Genomic DNA, 24,185 nt, shown 5'->3' with positions numbered 1-24,185 from the left:
CTGCTGCAGCAGGAGGAGCATGGAGCTAGCTCCCCCTACTGCCTGCCTGCTGCGGGCTTGGGTGGGGGCAAGGCTGGGTCCTAGCTGTAGTTTGCAGTCTTGGCGGACAGGGGGGACCCACACCCCCCAGATCTGTGTGGGGGGTGGGGGCAGGATGGGTGCATGCTATGGGCTCATGTTTCCTGCCCTGCTGACCTACTCCAGGGCCTCTGCAGCGTAGCATGTGTGACCCAGCAGGGCAGGGCACAGCAGGGATGTGCAGGAAAGCTACTTGCTGCTGCAAGCTCTGCAGTGCCATGGCGACACTTCCCCTGCAGGTGGGGGCAGCAGTGAAGGGCACAACGCTGTGCTGCTGACTGCGCTGCCCCTGTGCACACTGGGGAAGTGTGACCAGGGCAGCAAAGAGTTTGCAGTGACAAGCAGTTTTCCTGCATGGCCCAGCTGTGCTTGCCATGCTGGGTCTCACACGCTGTGCTGCAGAGGCCCCGGGGCAGGGCAGCAGGGTGGGAAGCATGAGCCTGCAGTGCACTTCTGCCCTACCCCTGCCCCCCTGCACAGATCTGGGGAGCACGGGTTCCCCCCCACCCGGGACTGTGCGCTGCAGACGGGAGCTGGCCCCCGACAAACCTGGCCCATGATATGTGCACTGGGAGCTGCATGCTATTGGCCAAGCGGAAGCCACGCATGGAGGCATGAAGCCCACCCAGCCCAGGCCAGCCTTGCCTAGCCCAGGCCCTGGCTCATGGACTGGTTGCTGCATGCTATCAGCCTGAGTGTGCTCTGTGCTTCTGTGTGCAGCTTCCCTGAAGGGCCAGCAGCACGCTACTCCAGGTTCATGCACTGCCAGCAGGGTGAGCACTCCTGTGGGAAGCTGGCTGGGGGCTGAGGAAGTAGGGAGGTGTTGGGGAAAGCCCCACATGGAGTGCCCGCCAGGATGGTGGCACATGGATCTAGAGCAGCACGGCGTCAGCCCTTCAGAGAAGCAGCACATGGAGGTGTGGAGCCCGTTCAGACCGATAGATCCCCACTTGCGGACCACATGGCACTGGCTGGGTGGGCACTCCATGTCTTTCCCTAACACCTCCCTGCTCCTCAGCCCCCAGCCAGCTTCCCCACCAGCACTGCCAGTGCCCCCAGCCTTGACCCGCAACCCCCAGCCCCCTGCAAGCCCCACTTACCTCACAGACTCCAGGAAGGAAAAGGAGCCTGAGTCAAGCCTTGGGTAATAAGAGCCTGAAGCCTTGCCCTCTGGGCAGGGTTGGGGGTTTTCTGCCCCTTTTTCAATCAGCTCTTGCAGGCTGTGGCTCTACCACCTGCAGAGCTCTTTGCAAAAGTTGGAAATCTGCAGGTTTCTCTAGTAAAAGGTAAAGTTCATTTTTTCTCTGATAAAAATGGGAAATCCGTGGTTTTCTCTGTTTTTCCATGGGCAACAGAAAACCCAGATCCCTGATCATGAAGCATCCCTGAGACAAAGTCTGAGAGCACCATTGGGGCCCCCAGTCAGTGCTGCTTTAAGTAAGCCGAATTGGACTTCAGCTTGCATTTCTGGGCTGTGGCACACAGTGAGTGACAGCAAGTGGGTGGGGCACGTTTCTCAGTGACAACCCTGGAAACAACATAGATATTCCTAAAGGCAGCTTTAAATGCTACAGATCAGCAAGATTAGAAAGTTGATCCCTACCCACTGAGTTCTGATACAGTACTGTGATGTTGCTAGCAATATCAGAAACCAAATAACATTAACATCTACTCAAGTTTATTGCAGGTGCCTTGGCAAGTGATAAACATGATGCAAGTGTTCTACCTTGAGGTGTGATGCATCTGAAATTGTAGAAACTTACCTGGGCCAAAGTGTGTTTGTTGGGGAAAACCATGCTGAAGATCACTGTTAAGATGTGACCCACATAGGCAAGAAGAAAGAAATTAAATTATAAGAACAATAACAATAGATTTATGCAACAAAAGCAGAATTCCTAGATACTGAAAAGCAAGCTTGAAAATCCCTTTCTGGGGACTTTTTCAAAAAAACTGGGCACTTAGTCAAGAAGAACAGCACAGAAACCTTGGGGAAAGTTTCCAAAATTGGCATGAAAATGACTTGTTACCTTATTATTAAGCAGTAATCCTCAGAAAGGGCCAGATTCTCAACTTGTATAAGCCGGGATGGCTCCCAGGTGACTTTAACATCCAAGTAACCTTCATTTGACTTCACTAGAGCTGGCACAGTTTCCACCGGTGGAGGCCCTGGCCTCTAAAATGTTTTCTGTAGACTTTTAAAATCTTGACTCAAGATGAAAATTCAAGTTGATACTTACACCTCTCCCATTCAAGTAATCAGACAGCCTTCATGAGTCAGAGTGAAAGGACTGCTCCTTGTGACTCAAAGCCAAGTACAAGTGTGAACAAGTAAAGCCCTCTCCAGGGCTCATAAAACTCTGTGCCAGGCCTTTTTGATTTGCATTTTAAAATATTGGTGCCCAAAAGCCTCACAGCTTACCAGGGATGCAAATTAGTATTTATTGCTGTTTAATTTATACAGACAAGACAAGGCCGCTGCCTGGACAGTTTACAATATAAACAGTACAGGCAGAATGGATACAAGCTCTCATCTTTGGCCTCTCTCCCCACACTAAGTCAAAGGTAAAATTCCCACAGACTTCAGCATGAATGGAGGTAGGTGGAGGCTGGCCATGTTGGAAATCCCACCTGAAATTTGATGATCAAGAGGCAAAACCCAACTAGATGAGGAAAGAAGGTCCAAGCCCAGGACATGATGCACCAAAGCTCCTAGAACAAAGACTCATCAAACTGCGATGGACCTTACTCAAGGTCAATACTCTGAGGTAAGAGCAAGATCACTCAAGGGGCTTGGCCCACAGAGTACCAGTGTGCTATCTGCTCAAGCACCCAGCTGAATGAGCACTAAGGACTGTGATAAGTCAGTCCTGGCCTACAGGTTGCCAAGGTGAGCATGCAATGCCCAATCTGTGTGTGGCTCAGTAACCACCAGGACAGGGTTGTGATACTCAGAAAAGACCACTCAGTTAAGTGCCCAACAAGCCAAGCTGTAGGGGAGATGTGTTAAGTTTACTGGCCCAAAGGGCATTTTCATGCTGAAGTCTCTATGTGCACATGCTGACCAATGCACCTTTATTTACCCATAGAAGGGCCCAATCTTCTGAAGTTCCTGACCCTGTGGAGGACCAGGACCCAGAGGTGGAAGTCAAATGCTTTGAGTAGAGCCACCTAACACAGAGCAGGTGCATCAGCCCAAGAGCACTGACTACTGGAGGTGTCTAATTTACAGACCACCCCCATGCCAAGAAAAGGCCAGGATAGACCAAGATGCTTGTTTGCTGAGGCACCATATGAAGGAGATGGATAAACTGATGAATCCCCCATGCCCATGAGGTCACTGTGACTTATTGGAGTAACTCTCTTGCCAGTTGACTGTAGGCCAGATCTTTCTGCCTACTAGGCATTGATAAAGCAAGCTTAAGATGTTAATATACCATACTGCCCTGCTGATGACCATGGATGCTCTAAGTTGAGGACTCAACCCCTCCTGCCCCCCCACCCCCACACTCTCAAATCCTTCCAAGACACCCATGCATTGTGTACTTCTTGGGCCATCTGGCCGAGGAGGCATCTTGCTTCTAGGACCTCCTGCTCAGCTTTGGCAAGGGAATGTGCACTCACAACTCCAGGTGTCTCGTGAGAGGTGTCTGCCATCCCAGATATACTCCAGGAAGGGCCTCCAGAACTGCCTGGTGACATACAGGCAGGGCGGAGGGTATGAAAGCAGCAGATCCTATCTATACGTTTCTTTCCACAGGAACACAACAGGAAGTTAAGATGAATTAGCTTTAAAGTGGATTATTCAACTTTCATGAAACCCCTGTTTGGACGCTGATCTTCAGAATTCAAAGTTTGGTACAGACATTGCACATAAACCAGTATAAGGGATTGGAAACTGGTCTAAATCTGTAGCAGAACAGAAGTTCAGCACACAGCCTGGTTCCAGCATGGTGGAAGCCTATCTACGACAGGCCTGGATGGATGTAGTATTACACTGAAGGACAATTTTCTTGCCATTTCCCAGTTGGTCTAATAAAAAGTATCATTTTGGAACCAAGAGTTCTAGTTTTTTGTATGAATTACACTTCATTGGTTCAGCTTAGAACAGTATATCAAACTTCTGTCCCAGATCTCCAAGCGAATCACCTTAGTTGGCTGTCCTCCAGCACCCAGGTGTCCTGCACAGGGCAGCATGCGAGCCTCAACCGGTGCTTGTCTGCTCCAGGCAAGCCCCACCCTCAGGCTGTTACAGACAGGAGCCAGAAAAGCTTGTCTCTTTCCTGCATGGCCAGATGTGTGTGGGGGAATGAAGCCCCCCAGCTGCACAGTCCCAGCCCCGAGCCAGCACAGGGGGGGCCTGTATGGTGGGGGGCCTTGATTCCCCCCTCTCCCCTGCCCATCCCTCCTGATGGCTGCAGGCAGGAGCTGCACACTGGCTGTGGTGCTGGCAACCAGAGGCAGGGAGGAGAGGAGTGGAGCCCCCTGCCACGTGGGTCCCCCAGCTTGCTGGCTCGGAGTCAGGGGGGCTGGGCTGGGTCTGCCTGCTGGGAGAACTCCACTTCCCCTCCCCCCCCCACTTCCCAGCTTGATGGACAGCCATTCAGCCCCAGCTCCCAAACCAGCATAGCTGGGGGGCACGCAGCAGGGGGCTCTGTACTTCCTTCCCGAGCTGCTGCTGACAGTCAACAGCTGGCACGGGGGTGAGGCTGGGGCCATGCTGGCCAGTCAGGAGCGGTCAGCTGCCTAGCTACACTTGGAATTGTCTGGCAGCCTATTGGGAGGCGTGAGAGCGCCCCCCACCCGCTGGCCTTGGCCAGTGCAAGCTGCTTCTATGCCCCCACTCCAAGGGTGAAGGTGAGTCCTGTTCACTCTTGAACTAATCTAGGGCACTTAGAAAAAGCTGAAAAAGTTAGTTCAAATCTGCCTCAGGCTTTTTAAACCTCTGTTTCTAGCCAGAGTGGCCAGAATTCAATGTAACTGAATTCCCTTTGGAAGAGAATGCGAGTCACTTTAATTCTGAAGAACAGTGTCTGCATAGGGGCTTAATGCACTTGAAATGCACCGGGTTAACTCCTCTGAGTATCCTTGGGTAGGCAAGCCCTAAGAATGACTCAAAGATTAATAAATGAGCTACAATAATTCATAACAGAGCAACTAGGAAATAGATGTCCCTCGAATTCCACGCTGCCAGTGCGTCCAAGGCTGCCACTGCTTGCTTAGACTGGGGTGAAGAGTATGAACCCAGCATCCCTTGAAAACCAGTTGGGACAAGTGAGAGAGAGAGAGGGAGAGAGCGCACCATGCAGTCGTATGAAGCAAAACCAGTCTCGTGGGCAGAGCCGGAGCACTGTTAAGATACTCCTCCACAGACTGTGCTCAGGGTAGAGCCAACCCAGCTGGAATGGGACACAAAGAAGCACTGGGGGTGCATGTGGGTGCACGTGTATCCCCTGAGATCGGCCGTGCACCCCCTGGAAGCTCCAGCCACAAAATGGGAAGTGCTGGCAGAAGTGCACTTCTAGTTTCACCGCTGGCTCAGCGATCAGCTGGTGGGGGACCCCCCGTCAGTGATCTGGTGCCCCCCAGACTCGGGAGGCACCAATTGCCCATGCAAAGAAGGGACATGAACTGAAAGGACTTAAGCTACCTGGAGTTTCTAAGAGTTCAAAGTGTTCTGGCCTGTTTGACCCTGAGATCCTCCAACAGTGTGCAGGTGCCTCACTCCCACTGAAATCAAGGCAACTAAATATCATTTTAGATTCAGGCTGGAGATCCAAGCTAGAGTCCAGGTACTGAGGAGTGGGGTCGGGAGAGGTTTGTAAAGACGAATCTCTTTAGCACAGAATACTTAGATGCCCTTCATGCTGCACCCCCAAAACACATGCTCCAGCGCTATGTTTCCCTCTTGCAACTAGACCACGCACAGAGGTGTATGACTTCATGTCTTGCTTGCAAACTAACAGATATGAATGGTTTTAGCTCAAGCAGCTTCCAGCACCTGAGCATAAGAACCAAAGTTCCCAGGTTCAGTCCCTATGGCTGACTGAACTAGAGGCACTGTTAAAGTCAGTTTAAGGAAAGAAATCATGACGAAAGCAAAAAGTTGCAACAGGTGTTGCTGTGTACACCCAGGGCCTGGGCAACAGCCGCCTAATGAACATGCCAGGGAATTTGGCTTCCTCCCAACCAGAATTGGATTCTGTCAATTTGTCTTAAGTGTAGTCACAAATCATAGCTAAATAGAAAGAGCATTTTTTTTTTGTTTTTCAGAAACAATTACAATCACTAACTGCCGCCCACACCGTAAGTTTTTCAGTTGCCTGAGAAACAGGACGTGGGCATTGCTGTGGTAACCAGAATACAGTTCTTCACCCCGCTCGCTCTTCTCGCCTAGCTGCGAGGTGCACCTGCCAGGGAATGGGCACAGCACGTGGTCCTAGGTGCAGTCCTTCCCTCCTCTCCTGGCAGTGCCCACTGCAGCACACCCCCGTCCCTTAATGAAAACCTATTTGGAAGAGGATGTGGAGGCTAGGGGGAAGCAGCAACTAGCTGTGATGTTCTGGGAGATGCTTATGGCTCCTTCCATCCCAGCATCAGTGCAGTAAGGCCTCAAATTGCCCCGCAGAGGCGGTCCTTGGAGGTAAGGAGGAGACTGGTCACACCCCAAGAGCCATGCACAGCACACAATGCATGATTATTCACACATGCTGGCCTGACAAAAATATCTTCTGCACTGCCTCAGATCATAGCTTTCCAGGCCTCATCAGTTATGTAAATCAAAACCCGTATTTTTCAAACCAGAGGCTCTTATCTGTTCTGAAAGCTGAGTCTACACTGAGTTTCCACTTCGAGATGTTGGCTACCTGCTCTGTATTTTATCTAACAAAACACCAGTTACAATTATTCTACAAAGGAAACGTGTGATTTTCGAAGTATTGCTGTACCCAAGGACTTTCTTGGCTCAAACGGTCTAAAAATATTCACCTGCCTTTACTGGAAACCGAGCTGCTCTCCTACTGTTGTTCTCAGCTTTTGGGGTCATGACCCAAGGGAGATGGAAATGTTTCTGGTGATAATGATTTTTTTTTTTTAAAAGGAGTTTCAATTTCTTTCTTTCCCCAAATAATATATATATATATATAGCCTTTCAGATAGCTCAGAGTCACTCCAAAATATAAAACCTGCCCCATGCTAGACTGCTGTATCCAAGTCTTTCTGTTGCAAGTACAGGAGGAAAACTTTTGGTTGCTAAATCTGAACGGATTTTCATGAGGCCAGCAAAAGCCCCTGGCAATGTTAAAAAATGCACTGAAAATTCTGCAGGTATCAGAACACTTAAAAATTACAAAGTTTACTATAGAAATTGTTAGGGGGCTTGTATTTGACAGGCCAGGCTAGTGTGTGTGTGGCTGCCCAGGCTAAGAGACTTTGACTAGCATTAACTTGCTATGGTTTTTCCTCAGTCTGAATTGAACTGGCATATTTTTCTTTAGATGCCTGCCATACTCTTCATTAACAGCATGGTTAGGATTTTCCCTCTAGCCCTCAGGCCTTTGAACATTCCCTCACTGCCATGACATAGGATATGTCCCGTTCGTTACATTATTCTTTTTCAGAGGAATTCCTGTATGTTGAGCCATCTTTCTTATTGCTTTCAGGCTTTCGCCATACTTCTCTTCCTGTTGATTTTCAAGATCTCCTCAGCAGTGCACTGGGTCTCCAATGCATGCAAGCAATCATATAGGTATGCTTCCACGCAGGCTTGCCTGGGTGCCTGAATATCCTGACATATGTGCACATGAGCTGGGGGTTGCTTATGGACAGCTACATGTTTGCATGCCTAAAAGCATGGCTACACACTACAGCACTTTTATTCTCAAATAAGGACAATTATGAACATTTCTGCATGTGTCCATTAGATAACACTGCCCCTGGGTTTCTAATTCTGCAAAACTGGCAGCACCTCCTTTTCTATTATTTTGCATTCTCAAAACTCATCCCATTCTGCTTAGAACATTTGGGCACATCAGTCTCTGCATCATTTGCAAATTGTCACATACACTCTCTTTCTGTCCCAAGACCTATACCACCCCTGGTTGTCATTAGACATAGTGCTCCTGGACTGTCCTTGGGAAGGGTTCAGGGATACAAGTTAACCTGTATCCCCAAAACATGGAAGATATTGTAATTAACCATTTTGAAATGAAAACTTTGTAATTTTTACAAAAAAGTAGTAAAATGATACACCCTGAGACTTGGAGGCTAACATCCCTGCTTCAGCTTTTTATTCAAGCCAAATTTGCACTTGCAGAGCAACATCTACACTACAGAACTGCCTTAGCCAGGAGAAACATTTCATCGACCAACTCTCCTGTGCAATATAAAACATCTGACCAAGAAAGAGGCAAAATTCAACATCCTGCTTGCCATCAGCCATCAGACACCTTTGAGGTAAACAGACTACTCCAACTTTTATTCAAGCCTAATTTCCATAACATGAACTTTTCCACCAAGAGGAACTTATAACATCCCTCAATTCTCCTGTGTAATATGAAGCTTCATTTCTACCTGGGAAAAATGTTACAATCTTTGCATTCTCCTTTGCCTGAGGAAGGGCACATGAGCTTGCAAATAAAGGATTTTTTTTTCCAACTATCTAGTTGGTCCAATAAAAGATATCACCTCTACCAAGAGTTCTGACTTCTTGGAGAAGGGTGGAAGAAGTCCTGCTCTGAACCCTTCCTCCATGCAAAGCAGCAAAGGTTTCAGTGGTAAAAGGAAGGACTTTGGAAGCCAACACAAAAAGGAGAGCTAAACTTCTAATCCAAAGCCCACATAAGTCAAAGAGAGTTTTTCCAACTGGGCTTTGAATCAGGCCCAGAAATGAGACAAGGAAGAACTCTCACACTGCTGGAAAAAAAATCCTGTACAGAAACATGATGGGTGAATTTCATCAGCAGCTACTGAGTGCAGTACTTGGTAGTATCTCAAACTGACATTTCCCCCTTTCAGTTACTATATTAGGATGTGCTATTGTTGCTAGGTTGGTTAGTGTAGTTGCTAGCCTCATTTCATCAAAGGTCTACACTTACCTTTACTGGTTAAGTCACTACCTCTTGCTGAATTCTTTATAAATGGGTCACATTCACAAGCACCATAGCAGCCCTAGATAGAGCAGGGACTTTGGGTATTCACTTGCATACATAACCTAACCCTTTCAGGCATCTCTGATCATCACTATACTCCCGAGTTGGAAATCTGAGATGAACATTGACAATACAAGAGCATATAGATGCATTTGTTTTTCAATTTGCAGGGGAAAGCTGCTGTTTTGTCATTTTGTTCTAGTTTAATGCATTGCGAGCAACACAATGGGACTAAAGATTAAAAGCAGAAAGGGATCAGCAGAAAACACTTATCAGAATAGACTTTGTCAGCTGGAAAGACAAAATAGAAAAAGATAGGGTGAGCAGCACTGACAGGAACATTCATAAAGAACATGAATATTTTCAGACACAGTTAAAACATTCATCAGTATTTATATGGAGGTGCTGGATGTATTTTCTGCATAGATGTTTCCTGTACATGTCTGTACTTGTACAACAGACCATATTTGGTCTGTTATACCAGTGTTATCGATATACTCTGGGTGGGAATCAACAGGATGATTATTTTCAGGTCCTCACTCTTTCCTTGTATGGGGCTTTGCAATTACCATGGAATAGGCTTAACAAGCCTGCAGTTACAGCACTATATATGATCACAAAAAACATGGAAGCATTTTGAACTGTTTTAAAGTACTCTGCTTGGTCTCTAGAGCAGTGGCTCTCAACCTCTTCAGACTCAAGCCACCCCTCAATAGACTCTAGGCACCCCTCAAAAACGCCAGCTCTTCATTTTCATTTGCTTTTTGTATGCAGTAACATAATAGATCAATTTTCCTGTTGGAAAAAAGTCAGTACACCACAACAGGTCAAAGTGGTTTTAAGGATGAAAGATACCTATTTGAAATCTTTGGGTTTATCTTGTGAATCATGTTTGCACGCTGCAGCACCCTGGTTGAGAATCACTGCTCTGGAGCTTGAGAAAGCTCCTGCAGAAAAAAAAACATTTTAGGACACTCAAACCTGTAAAGAAATCTTGCTAAACCAATGCAGATTTTCCCTTTAAACATACATGTATTTGTTGTTCTTGACTCTCAACATTTCAAACACCCCTAATTTAAAGAACCCCTCTGTGCTTTTGCAATGACTCATCTTCACCTGCAGTAGGGTGACTCATGCATCCATGCCTGTGGCTCATTGGCTGTCCTGCCTTCGCTTTTAATTGGGCACACTATACAGGAAGCTGTTCAGCTAGGTAGGGGACTTGCAAGGAAAAAACAGTCTGCTCAGTGTGGCTGAGCTGTGAAACATTGTCTACAACTCCTGACCTGGCCTCATGAAATCTGGTCTCGGGATACCACTAGCCAGTGATTCCAGACTTGCCTATTCCATAATATGCCCTTGCATCATCTGTGTTCCTTCCACACCCCTCGAATTTTCCTGTATCCTGGTTTTATACCACCTGCCTGTTCTGCCACTCTGCTCTCCAATGATCAACATGGCTAAGAGACTTCCCACTCAGTGCCTCCCTCTCAGGTGTTCAGTAGTCCCTTAAAATCATCCTGTGCCCCTCCAAGCTCCTCAAACCTGCCAACCTCTGTCTTCTCCTCTCTGCCTTTTACCACACCCTTGCCTTTCACCTCTGCTCAGCAGGTACAGCAGCAGTATCCAGTCAGCTGTTAACAGTGGTTGTCACTCTCCGAAGGGTGGGATGAATTGCTCTCTCAGCCGTGGGCTGTAGAATGCTAGAAACACAAGGAGGGGTTTTAAGAGACAAACCAACTGCACGGTTCCCTAGCAGTTCCTGTTTGCTCCAGCAATAATGGCAGGGCTGGACTGCACGCGCTTTCACAGCTCTCTCTCATCCATGGAAAATCCCAGTTGGAATCTGAAAAATCAGCACCATACTCTTCCCGCGGGGCCCTCTAAACTGCACCTTGGCAGTAACAGACATGGCATCTGCTGAGGACTGGGCAAGATGAATCCCATGATTACTGCTAGGGACTGGTTAAGAATCAAGTGCATTCTCCATCGCAGCCCAGGAGTTAACTGCTGTATCCTATTTAGGCAGAAAGCAGGGCAGGTTACCACCTTATAAACCAATTCATTCAGTTAATCTAAAGGGTGCCACCTCACCCTGTCTTCTACCAGCTTTGGACAAATATGGCTAACTACCTCTCTGTATCTGATTTAAACATGATTGTCAGTTGTTGCATATATTTCTACAGGATCTACCGCAAGGGGGCTGTGATCTGGTTGAGACTTGTCAGTGCTACTATGCTACACATTAAAACAACAACAGCTTCAATGAAAGAGCATTCAAATCCAGCAGGTCAAATACATTTGGTTTATTTCTCTCTAAAGTTTGTACATATACATATATCATATACATATGTGAAATCCTTCACTGCTTCGCTCTATTTCAATGACATAAAAATCATTTGGAAGGCTGTAGACTCTTTGTTGCTCTAAAGCAACATTATTCCGACTTATAAAAACACAGAGGAACAGAGTAATAGTCATGAACATGTACACAAGAGAGAACTCTACTATGTCTCACAGTTTCAATACATCAGAGGTGAATTATTTGTCTGCATACCATAGGCTTACTCCAGCAATGATAAAATGGAAGGAAATATTTATTTACAGTCACCTTGAATGAAAAATAAAGCAATGTAAACTTAATTTCAAAATATTATTTAAACGATATAACAATATCCACGTGAGTCCTTTTTCCCAGTGGGAGAGAGGACATTTTATAAGTGCTTTCATTTGCCAGAAAATTATCATTCTAGTACCTGTTCTGTGGAATAGCATAGGAGATCCAAGGGTGTCCTATGGTACCAACAGAAAAAAAGTAATGCCTCAATTCAGGAAAGCATTATTATTCAAGCAGGTACATGGGTAGGCCCATGTACACCCATGGCGCTTCAGCAAAAGCAAAAATGCTTTCATGAATCGGGGCCAGTGCCTGGTCTGCATAGCTCTGACTGACTGCTGAGTTGAAAGTGGGCTGTTGCACCTCTATCCATGCTTATTGGACAGGGCCTGCACCAGCCTGAAATAGGGTTGGAGCAGCAGGTTTTATTTCATGGAAGAAGGGCTGGAGATCCCCTCAGTTCTGCTCCATTATAGACCAAACGGTTGAGCAGTGAGTGCTAAAAAAGGGACAGATCTCTTTAACATGCCCATGTAAACACATCCACTGGGACCTAAAAGCAAACAAATATGATATGGGATTACAGAGGGGAGGTTCTTGTACTAGCAAATGGGCACAGAGTAACAGCTGGAGAACAAGATAACAGCCTGGGCTTCTTGGGCCCACCAGGGGCCACCCTTGACCCTGCTCTACTCATTACTGATGCCTCAGACCCCAGTTCCAGTAAGGTTTGGTCTGTATCAGTGGGGTCGCTTAACTGTGTGCGACTGTGTATGCACATGTGCATGCATACATGTGTGTGCATGTGCATATAGCATCTTCTGCAGTGCTTCCACTGAGCATTAAAACTTCTACACAGGTACTGAGTGTGACCTCAGCAATATTCCTTATTCCACAGAAAGAAAGACCACAGCGTCTCAGGTGTAGTAAGTTGTGGATACTCCTGGCCCTGATCTAGTGAATTGTTTAGGCTTGGCCTCAGTGTGGCTGCTAACACTCTTAAAGTTAAGCGCAGGCAAAAGTGCTTTGCCTGTCAAAACAGGATCCGGCCCTACATCCCCTTTTCCTCTTCACTGTTTGGGGCCATTCTAATATTCCAAAAGCTTTGGCATGGCTTAGATGTTAATATGCAAGGCCTTTTATGATGCATGTACCAGGGCTAACAGCTTCTTCTGACTGCTTAAACTTTCCAAAGGCAACATATGGGAGTCACTGAAAATGCCCAAGGCTAATATATGACCTCTGCCACTCTGCTGTTGATGAACCAAATGGATTCTCAGGCCAATCTCTGCAATAGTTTAAATAAAATTAAATGAAATAAAACACAATAAAAATAAACCTGTTGCTACTTTCACACAAGCACAATCAAGTGACTTGGGCACCTGTGTCACTGAGATGCTTTGGAAAATTCTACCCTGGGTTGACTCTTCACAGAGTTAGGCCAAAGTCTTTGAAAACAGGAGCTGGAAATCAAGATTTCTCGGGTGGAATTTTCAAAAGTACTTAGTGCTGGTCTAATTCTGGTCCCACTGAAGTCAATGACAGATATCCACAAAAGCCAGCAGCGCAACAATGTTGCTTTTCTAAATCTCACCCATCCTCCTTATTCAGGCTCCTAAATAAATAACTTGATTTTCAAGCATGCTGAACAAATGCCAGCTCCTGCTGAAATCCACATCTTGGCAAAGACAGATTAAGGAATATGCTAAATCTGCAGAAGCTTTGAGAGCCATTTAACTAAAACCAATAAACAATAAAAACAAGCAACATCCAATAACAATTCATAGCTATTAAACTGTTTGGGTAGGAATGAAGCATCAGAAAAGAAGCCATAAACTTTGCAGAGTTCAATCACAGAAGCCATATATCACAACTCTCTCTCTCTCTCTCACACACACACACACACACACGTGTGCATACTGCATAAAGATACTCAAGAGGCAATGTCATGTAACTTGGTTTTTTTAATCTCCACTGGTACTTTGAGACAAGCAGCTATCTCCAAGATTTAAAACTGTCAAGAAATTCTTGTTTCGTTTTTACAAGACTGTTTCCTCCCTGAGTTATGCAGTGTCACTCACAGCTCTAAGCTCCATGAAACAGATACAAATACAAAATGGCCCTCATTCCATCCTCCAACTTTTCAGTTTTATTGAACTCAAAGTGGGGCTTTCAAAAGTACGGGAAGTGACTTAACGTCTAAAGGACAAAGGGACTTGTGCTCTTAAGTCACTCGAGCCTTTTGAAAGTCCCTGTGTGTATTTTCCCCAAATGCTGCAGGCTGGATTTAAAGAATCTCCTTATTTTCAGCAGATGGCGTCATCAAGGCGCATGAAAGCTCTGAGTCAAATAAATCTCTACTGCGACTTGGCTGACTGCCATGGAATCATGTCAGGGATTCATTTGGCTCATTGTGGGACTGAACATTTTGCCTACTTTTTTTTTTTTTTTAATTTGACCAATAAAAGGCTGAGAATATGGGCCTTGGCCCTGGCTTGGATGTCACTTACATGAGTGGTATCTGGGTATATCATCATGGAGTTACCACTAATTAGCACTGGGTTAAATCAGATGAGAATCCTGCCCTTTCTGTTTTCTTATCGCAGCACTAGCATGTCATTAATTCTCATTCAGCCACACACTGTGTTCTCTCTGCAAATGAAATGTTGGTCTCTGTTTATCCAAATCACAGATGAATCTGAACATTAGATGTCACAAGGTGGCCTCTCCTTATCAATAAGTTACTAGCTTTCCAAAATACCACACCTATACAGGTAACAATTTTGAACTCCCTTAAACTATGGGAGCAGAGTCAAGTCAATGGCAAATGCTTTGCCAAACTCTAGCCTACATTCACTAATATTCTGTGGAGAGTTATAAGATAAATAATTAAAATAAACTCAGTGCAGATGACAAAACAAACAAACAAGATACATTTTATCATGCATGAGCCTTGCTCCTTTCAACATTTGTTCGCTTGCTAATTAGCAACCTTCTGTCATTTGCTATAGATGTCACGGGAAGGCTTCCTAATGCTACATTTTTCTAGCTCTTCTGTTAATTCCTATAATACTGAAAAAGAAGTGCTGCTCTGCATATGTGTTGGAGTTGGGAGTAGGGGGAAGAGCAGTCAGAGAACACTAATAATGCCTGGCTCTTACATAGCACTAAACAGTAGATCTCAATGCGGTTTACAAGGAAGTCTGAATCACTATCCCATTTTTTAAGATGAGGGAAAAGAGGCACATGGATGAAACGACTTGATAAACATGACTTAGCAGGCCACTGGTAGAACCAGAAATCAAATCCAGGCTCCTGAGTTCAAATCAACAATTCAGTAGGGCACAAATGGCTACCTACCAGAGGAGCAGTGGTTCACTGTATCTTTTCTGTGCTCACTCCTGTGGGATATTTCCTTCTCACTGCTGGCCCTCTCAAACAGAAGAGCAGGACCTTTTGCAGCTGCACACATCCCATTTCACTGCAGCAAGCATTCAGGTCAGAGTTACAAGGGCTGTGAAAACCCAAGTCCTACCATTCCTCGTACTAAACCCAAGAACCGTGTGAGACTTCCCAGGGGAAAGCAGGCAGGCCACGTGCCTATACAGAAGAATTGACCCCCTGGAACCAAGGATACCATAGGAAATACCTGGTTTTCTTTTTTGAGATAGTCTCTGCATATTTCCATCTGGGGCAACCTGGTGCCCTGCATAAGACTCAGCTCAGGAATTCTCATCCAGTGGAAAACACATCTAAGCACCCCCGGGGGACAGCTAAACAACGGCTCCAAGCCTGCTGTCTAAGAGCAAGCTCCAGATGCCCCGCAGAAACTTCAGCACTGGGTAAGCACACAAGCAAGTAGCAGAGGATGGAAATGCTGCTGGCACAAGCTGTAGACAGTCAAAAGAGGCCTTTGAACCTGGACTCATGACAATTTATCTAGTATTTCTCTATCCATCTCCTAATCTGCCTGGAGGACTGATGAATGGAAATAGCAATCTTACACTGACTCCCCAAGGCTGCAAAACATCCAATTCTGAAATACCCAAGACCGAAACAAATCTCCCTAGTTTCACAACTAGCACATGGTTTATACTGTTGCTTGAGAGAGAGTAAGGTTTTGGAAAGAGAACTGGGGTCAAACGACACCTTGCTGGGGTCATTTGACCCCAGTACTCTTTCCTGCCATGGCAGGGGGTCGGATTCGATAATCTACTCAGGTCCCTTCCAACCCTAGAAACTATGAAACTATATCATGGTGGGATTCACAGGGGGGAACATAATCTTGGGTCTAACTTTGGGGCAAAGATAGTGGGCACCTTTTGTCTCTGTAAGCTACAGCGAGAGGAGAACCAGCTATGGAAGTCCTTAGTCACCTCCCAGATGGGCTTGTGATCAGAAATGTAGCCTAGAGCAGTAGGCCAAATAAAGAGCACAGCACCAAAGGACAGGATGCCGAGCCTGTCAACCTTGGTAGCCACTGGCTCCAGTACTGCCAGGGAATGGGCACTCTCATGGTGAGAAGATGCCAACCATAGCTGTCAAAGTCATTTTGTGCCAGTGGAAGGAACGAGACTGAAAGAATCATCCGTGGGCACAGGATACACTGAGATAGTAAAAGGCGCACCCTGAAAAAGGTGAGGGGAAGCTGGGCAATGATAAATAGGGCAAAACTGATCACAGGGATGTGAAATGTAGGTGCAGAGAGCCAATTCCCCGCCTATTGGGAAAGCTGTTGCCCATTTCTCAAAACAACACTCCAGTGCAATTCCCAGAAGTGAAAGGGTGCTGTCAGCATCTTCCCTCCTTCTAAGCATCTCACCATCTTGTTGCTGATGTGACTGTCCTGTCAAAGGCCTGCTGGCTTTGGGCCAGGAATACTGTCTGAGAAAAGCTGCTGCTGCTGCTCACCTTGGAAAAGGACAAAGCTGAAACAGCAAGGAAATGTGGGCCTTGAACCTCCTTAGCCCCCCGAGTCCATGCGAGAAGAGGAGACTTGTAGGCTCGCCAAAAGGCTTCTATCCACACAGAGGTGTTCAATCCACAAATGGACACAAACAAAAAGATGCCTCTCCAGAAAAGGAGTACTGTGATGCTTAGAAACAATCCCTCAACCATTTCCAAATACTCAGCTATTCTAAAAAAAAAAAAAAAAGAGTTGTGACCTACACTCCAGGGAAATTATAGCCCCCAAAAACTCAGCCAGATTCATCATCAGCAATTAGCTGGCTGATTTAATGATCAATCTACCCAACATTAAGGAAACAACAAGAAGATGGGTCTGAAAAGCTTAGGGTGCCCATATGTGACAATGTGAAACCCTTGACACTGCCTCCCCACCCCCCACCGCCTCTCAAGTCAACAGTGCTGCTGCAGGCAAAGACAGGGGTCAGTGGTGATGGTGCAGCTCTGGTATTACTATTCAGGCAGCTAAGGGAGTCAATGGCAGGTTAATGACCCATTCTTGTTTACTTCACAGGTGTTAACCATTATCTCCCCTATTTAATGGTCATTCCATTAATCATACCAACCTATTTTAGGGCAATTTTGCTGTCTGCTACAGCTTCCTATTTCATGGCTCCTGCCACTTCCACCTCCCTGCCCTGCACCTGGGGTGCTCCAAAATCTAGAACTGTTCCAGCAAAACCAGGATGTATGGTCACCCTATCCATGTTCTAAATACGTGCACATGCACACACATACAAACACACACAGGCACTTCATCACAATCCAGCCTAGTAGTATCAATCTCTTCCCAGCTATGGACCCTAGAATGAACCAATCCCAGAGACCTATCTATATGCAGAGCACAGTGAGATTTGGGTCCCAGGATGACATTTTGGCCCTTTGATCGGCTGTGGATGTGAGAATGTGAGGGATGGGTTGCTTGTGCCTCTGAAGGATAATAGTGGCTGCTTTTTAGCTTTGCTCTCTCCCTCCTCCCTTTGGTCACTGCTCAGCTTGGCTGGTTGGACAACTCTAAGGGGTTGCCAAAACATCTCCCTTTCCCTGGAGCAGAGTATTGTGCATATGCTAGGGGCAAACAGAGGTATTTTTAAGCTGGATGGAGGGCACAAGACCCTCAGCAGGAAGCAGGATCCTGACACCCTCACATTCATCCTGGGATGCTAGTAAGAGGTGTTGCTGAGGACCATAGGAAAGAAGCCTTGAAAAAGTCCAAGAGCTGTTCTAATTAAAATGCACCACCCTGCCCACCTGCCCCCCAACTCATGTCTAGGCACCCTAGGGTTTCAGCTTTGCTTCATCCTAACTTGCAGCTTGTTGCTACTGAAGTGGGTGACAGTAAAAATTCAGCAAACACTGCCGGGCCTCTATCTGGAGACCTGTGCAATTCCTGGAAGGATTTTTTGTTTTTAATTACTGGAAAAATAGTGCAAAGGGTTAATTCTAAGAAAAAGAGCTCTTCCTGCATTGGAATGACCTTGTCAGCCATGGCTGACAGGAGCTTCAAGCCACCTAGGCTCCATGGTGCCAAAATAGAAACCTTCAGCCCAAGCCAAGTTTGGAATTACATTCAGCCCTGTGCTGGGCCAGTAATCTGATACTCTCATGGCACTGAGTCCTCAAGCCAATGCACCTGGGTATAGACATTAAGTCACCCTCTAGAAGGGCACTCCTTGGATGCTATACATAAAGCCAGCATCCCACTCATCCATTACATCCTCTTCCTGCAGTCAGCACAGGGGGGACATCTGGGATAATGGCTGGGCTTGCCTTGCAGCATGCTAACCTCTGGGTCTTTTACCAACCCCATGGGATCAATAGCTTGGCAGTGATTCTCCCCTAACCACAAATGAGCTGGAATGTAAGCAGCTGAGGGCCTGGATAACTATATTGGACAAACAGATATGCTAAACAAGTATTCAGAAGCTGGAAAACAGCGTACTCAGAAAATCCCAGGAAATCATGAGGCCAGAGATGCATGTGCTGGCAGAGCTCCCTGGTTTTCCAGGGTGATTTACAGCTCCAAGAGTCTGGCCCACCCTTTCTAACTATACTGTAACATTAAAAGGAAAGCAATCTACAAGTGTCACTCAGCATTTGATCTGGCCCTCGGCGAAGTCTGTGAGTTTCTGCCAGTGGTTCCAAAAGCAGCAAGATTTTCCTTAGATTTTTTTCTCCTTCCAGTAAAACAATGGGCATATCCAAAGCATTCATGTAGGAGCTTGCTACATTGGTCATTAGCAAAGGGACAGACTCGAGCAAAGCCAGTTACAAATCTAACAGAAGCTCACAAATTGCCAGTTAACTAATCCGTAGGCCTCAGAGTTCTCACCAACACCATTTGGAGCCCAGCAACTATTTGATAGCTAGAAACTGCAAAGAAATCACATTTTACTAAAACCCATACATTTTACAAAATATATCCCAGTCCTTGGAGTGGCACAATAAATAATCAAAACTAAACAGCATTTGGAACATAAATAAATAAACAAAAAGTATTTTTGCAACTCATTGTCTTCAACTTTTCGAGTGGATTTTGCTCCCCACAGCTGCAATGAGTTTCCTGGTCATGACCATGAGTTAGCCAGTTTGGTACCAGAGTACTTTGCAAGATCACCAGCTTTCATGCAATCTTGAAGGAGCTGGAGTATTTTTAAAAAGTCACAAGAACTGAACAGGTCAAAAGTCACATCTTTGCTTTTTTAAACCACTGCACCCTGTCTGCAAACCCAATGAATCAGGTGGGGGTGTTCAACAAGATCAACCAAGAGCTGTACTGGCCCAGTAACAGAGCAAGGATTAAATGGCAGCTCTGGACTTTTGCTGGTTTCACTTTTGGGAAGTGAAATGCCACTCTCAGAAAAGCTACGTCACCGCCTTATTTACGGGCATTCAACATTCCCAGATTATTCTCTCTTGCTATATAACCTCACCTCTTTTTTTTTTTTTTATACCACCACTACATAATGAACAGCTGCAGGGATACCTACGCTTTTTCCCTGAGTGGCTAATCTACTACACAACAGTGAGTAATTGAAATGAGTCCTCCTAACGTGCATTACCTTGCACCTGTCTACACTGAACTTCATCTCCCGGCATGCTGCTTACGCATTTATCTTTGGCTTTCATTCAGGAAGACATTCTTCCACAGGTCAGCACTTTTGTGTGTGCTTCAGTTCAAGCTAAAAATTAAAAAAAAAACAAATGGGGAAAATGTCAGCCATCTCTACTCGCAGCTCTTCGAATCCCACAGTCTGCCCCAGTATTAATTTTAAAGACGGGCAGGATATTAGCTACCCTCTAGATTGGGACTGTCCAACTGACTGCTTGCGGCCCACAAGCAGTTAAAATACGACCCTTAGCCTTCTGTCCAGCCATTACTCCCCTACTGCTCTGGCAGCAGCAAGAGCTGCAGTCTAGGCCTAGGCTCTCCCTCCCCCTCCGATATACACTTCCAAGCCCTGCCCCAGGGGGGCACGGCAGAGCAGCACAGCATGAAGAGCTAAGGGTAAGGCCAGAGCTGTGTGGGCACACAGTGCAGTGGCTAGGAGGGAGAGGTACCCATGGGTGCATGGTGCAGTGGGTTCCCATGGGCAGGTGTACACAGAGCAGTTTGGTGGGGGTGTCACATGCAGCAGTGTCACCCAAGTGGCATGCAGCCCAAGGGGACAGTGGCTCACCTTGCTGCTGCCCCCACTAATGCACCCTAGGGGGGGCACGTGTTCCCCGAGCACTTAGAATTTAGACAGCCCTGCTCTAGATTTCTAGCACACAACAGATTACATGTATTTGTTATCAATTCTGTGGCTTCATAAATCCTGTCAAAACTGTTGGAATCAGTACCCTCTTGTTGTGGTGACTGACTGCAACTATGACGATTCATTTGCTCCACCACCTCCTCACCTAATCCTACAGCCACTGGTGGCACAGCATCTTTGCAGCAGTCCACGATTAGCATAGCACTGGGGTAGTGATCTCAGAGCTGTCTACTGTAAGGGAAACTGGCACAGAAAAATGATTTAGCTGCTCCACAAAGTCTTTATCCTCCCTCAGCTGTCTGCTCGTCTGGCAGCTCAGTAGTCTAGAGTAAGCTGGTTTCCATGACCAATTGGTTCTGGCCTCTCTATGGAGCCTGCCTACCCAATTGAGTGGTGATCTCTGTCGTGTAAATACCTGCCCTCATAACAACTGATCTAAAAGCACCAGCATGTTTCTTTATGGGCTACTTAATATAGTAGCTGTTAAGATGGCCTGCCTCTGGACATTAAGAACTACAGCTCACAGGCGGAATGAACTGTGCTAGGCAAAATACTACAGAATGAAACCTTGTCCCTCTCCCTGGGCCCAGGTTCCTGTACAGAAGGCAGAAGCAGGGATTAGGCAGAAGTGGCCATTCTGGATGATTTCATGGGGGCAGGGTTGGCTGACTATGGCTGCTTTGTTCTGGCTGCTAGGCAGGGGGAGACTATAACAGGGACAGTTTCTGGCCCTCAGAAGAAAATGTTTCAATTCCATTATCAAGTCCTTAAGACGTGAGGACTTCTGTTCCAACACGGACTTCCTAAGAGTGATTGAAACTAAAAGGGATCATTGGGGAGGATTCCCTTCTCAAGAGAAAAAGAAACTCAGCTGATACCAGAGAGAATGCAGGCCACCTGCGCATACTAAACAGGAAGCAAATTTTAGGAAAGGGGAAAAAAGTGCAGCTGCACAATGTACATTAAGGCTCTCTATATAGCAGCTATGAGATAACAGGTTGTAAGAAATACACAGATACCTCTTGCTTCTTAAACATAACATTGACCTCTACAATGGGTTACTGCTTGATAAATGGCTGAATCTTCTCTAACCACCAAGAGAAACATGGCAGTGGGTTTCCTTTGCCTGGAACCCCAAGCTTTTGTTTTGAAAGACAAAAAGGAAACCCTACTTGAATTCTGGAATCTCAACGTTCCCAACAATTTTCAGGTTTAGCCCCTGAATATTTACAGGTCTAGCATGAATGCAATATTGTAACCTGTCTATTTACACAGCTCCCAACACTGAGCACAAGTACCAACATGTTTTGCATCACTGGGAAATCTCTATTCCCAGCGTCAGATTTTAACTGACCTCTCGCTGCGAGTGGCCAGCCCTACCTCTGCAGCTGTGCAACAATTCTTGTACAAAATTTGTGTGTAGCTGCAGCTGGAGTTCACTGGGCTGCAACACTCATCCAGTTACTTTTCCCACCCACAACAGAAAAGTCACAAGTGACTTGAGATGAAAGTCATGTGCCAATGGAAAAAGGTAAAAGGGGAAGCAACATGAAACAAAGTCCTAGTCCCCTTCCCAATCCTTGAACATAAGAAGAGGTACTTCAATTGCTAACTGATAAATTAACAAGGCAAAGCAAGTCAGGAGCAAAGACATCTCCCACAATCTGTACAGGAACAACAAAATATACAATAGAAAATGTCACTAACACCCCATTCAGGCAGATGCACTTGTTTTTGTGAATGACAGGTTATCAAAGGAAATGTTTGACCACCGGTGTTTTACTGCATGGCTGTTCCTCCTGCTGTCTCATGCACCCTAAGTAACCTTTTGCTTAATGCTGGGTGTTTCCGGTCTGTAGTCCTTCCTCTCTGAGACATTTCGCTTCACCTTGGCACTAACTGGGGACTCCTGATTTAAGGAAGGACTTGAGTGAGATTTCTTCAGTCCTGGCCCATCATTCTCGTTACTGCTCAGCAGCATTTTCCCCCCTTCTTTCAGAAGGGTAACATAAATCTCGTAGCGAATTTTCTGGAAAAAAAACAAAAGAAAATAAAGGCAATGAATCAATCTGCATGAAATTCTGTGGGCTATGACAGGCAGGTGGTCCCCTTGGCTCTTCCTAGCCTAAAATCCAGGAGCCTAATATGGATATGGCTAACATCCATTATTGCACATAAACTGTCTCAACCAGCTGGAACCCAGGAATGCTGCAAAATGAACTACTCTCATTTCTCAAGTGTGCAAATTCCTGCATTGTGACTAACGATGGCACTTGGCCAATCAGAGAGCAAGTTGAATGAACGTGCTGCAGGACAATTTCTGAATATACCAAACAAGATGCTGCCAGCCTTACTCCTGGTGAGTAGTATCTTATTCCATAATTAGACCCAATGAAAAAAAATGGGGCTGCTCAGGGAGGGAGGCACAGCTTAGCGTGAGCATGCCCAATCAGAAACAGTTCAGAAGGACACAAGTAGCTACTGCCCAGATTGCTATGGTTAAGACTCATGTGATCCTTCAGGTTCTGCTTTCTCCACATGGACTTGGTTTAAACAAAAAAAAACAGGGGTTCACAAAATGTGTATACAATCCTATGTGAAAGGGACTCCATGTTTGTCTCCAATGTGGAGTGAGAAAGCAGGCTTTACATCAGCATTTTTAGGGTAATTTTACCTGCCCCTTAGCTCATGGAAGGCCACTGTTCAAGTCCTGAGCACTAAAAATGGGGGTTGGCTGTAAGGGTAGTAGATCTTCTTCCCTCTGAAGGGAGCAGTCTTTCCAAATACCAGAAGTCGGTTGCCTGTTCAGACCCCAGCATTTCAATAGTTGAGGTGCAAGTCATTATGCTCAAAGTCTGATTTGTACAGTGTCTGGACTGCTATATTTCCATTTGATATGGGAAAATCATGCTCTGCAGAGGGCAACAATATGCTCTCGCACACACAATAACTTAGCAATCAACAAGAATGAACAGTGATTAACAGGCATTCCCTGCAGGACTTCAGAAAAGATAGCCAGTATGGCTGGTATTGAGAAAAGTGCGAGCTACCCCCCCCAGAAGTGATTCATTTAATAACCTGTCTCTGACACACCCACTAGTAAGCGAATGCTGGCATTGTAATTAAAGTGATTACGGTGGAAGGGGGTAAGAGGGGGAGAAAGGCTTTCTGCTGACTTAATCCATTTTTCAAAATAACAAAACAGTCTCCAAATTATTATGTTTCTGACCAAGCAAAAATGTTTAATGAAAATTATCTCAATTTATAATAAAATAATAAAGTCCAGGCAATAATAATACTTATCTGAGTACAAAAAACAAGGAAAAAAAGGAAAAAAACAAAGAAAAAAGGGCTTTGGAACCATTTGAAGAGCACAAAAAAAGGAAAAGGAAAAGAAGAGAACGTGACTGGGATTCCAATGAAGTGCTTTGAAGGAACAGATTCTAACAGAGAAAGATCACAAGAGAAACCCACTTAAAAATTAAATGAAGAAAAGCATTCTTATCAACTCCATATCTACAGCTTCAGCTGAATGCTGCAGAGACAAATATATTAAACAGGTAAGATGCGTCACTCAAAAAACCTGGAGAACCATCGGACAGAATTCTGATGATGCCTTGG

General features: G+C 45.7%; 1 protein-coding gene and 2 long non-coding RNA genes across 3 annotated transcripts in view; 2 read left to right on the top strand and 1 right to left on the bottom strand.

Annotated features, from left to right (window-relative positions):
* LOC109297387 overlaps window positions 1-12,342 on the top strand; it is a 19,472-nt gene extending 7,130 nt beyond the window's left edge. The window contains exon 3 of the long non-coding RNA XR_002097299.1: window positions 12,261-12,342. This is a non-coding gene — a long non-coding RNA (uncharacterized LOC109297387). The remainder of the gene's footprint in view (window positions 1-12,260) is intronic.
* Window positions 1-24,185, top strand: part of LOC109297389 — a 788,954-nt gene that overhangs the window by 78,678 nt on the left and 686,091 nt on the right. The window lies entirely within an intron of this gene.
* PSD3 (pleckstrin and Sec7 domain containing 3) overlaps window positions 19,183-24,185 on the bottom strand; it is a 206,325-nt gene continuing 201,322 nt past the window's right edge. The window contains exon 15 of the mRNA XM_019517099.1: window positions 19,183-22,593. Coding sequence (XP_019372644.1) covers window positions 22,381-22,593 — 213 coding nt within the window. The 3' untranslated portion in view covers window positions 19,183-22,380. The remainder of the gene's footprint in view (window positions 22,594-24,185) is intronic.

The sequence above is a fragment of the Gavialis gangeticus genome, unplaced genomic scaffold (genome assembly GCF_001723915.1).
Source record: "Gavialis gangeticus isolate Ggan-Ray unplaced genomic scaffold, GavGan_comp1, whole genome shotgun sequence".
NCBI classification, from domain to species: Eukaryota; Metazoa; Chordata; order Crocodylia; family Gavialidae; genus Gavialis; species Gavialis gangeticus.
This window is presented reverse-complemented; position numbering and strand designations above follow the sequence as displayed.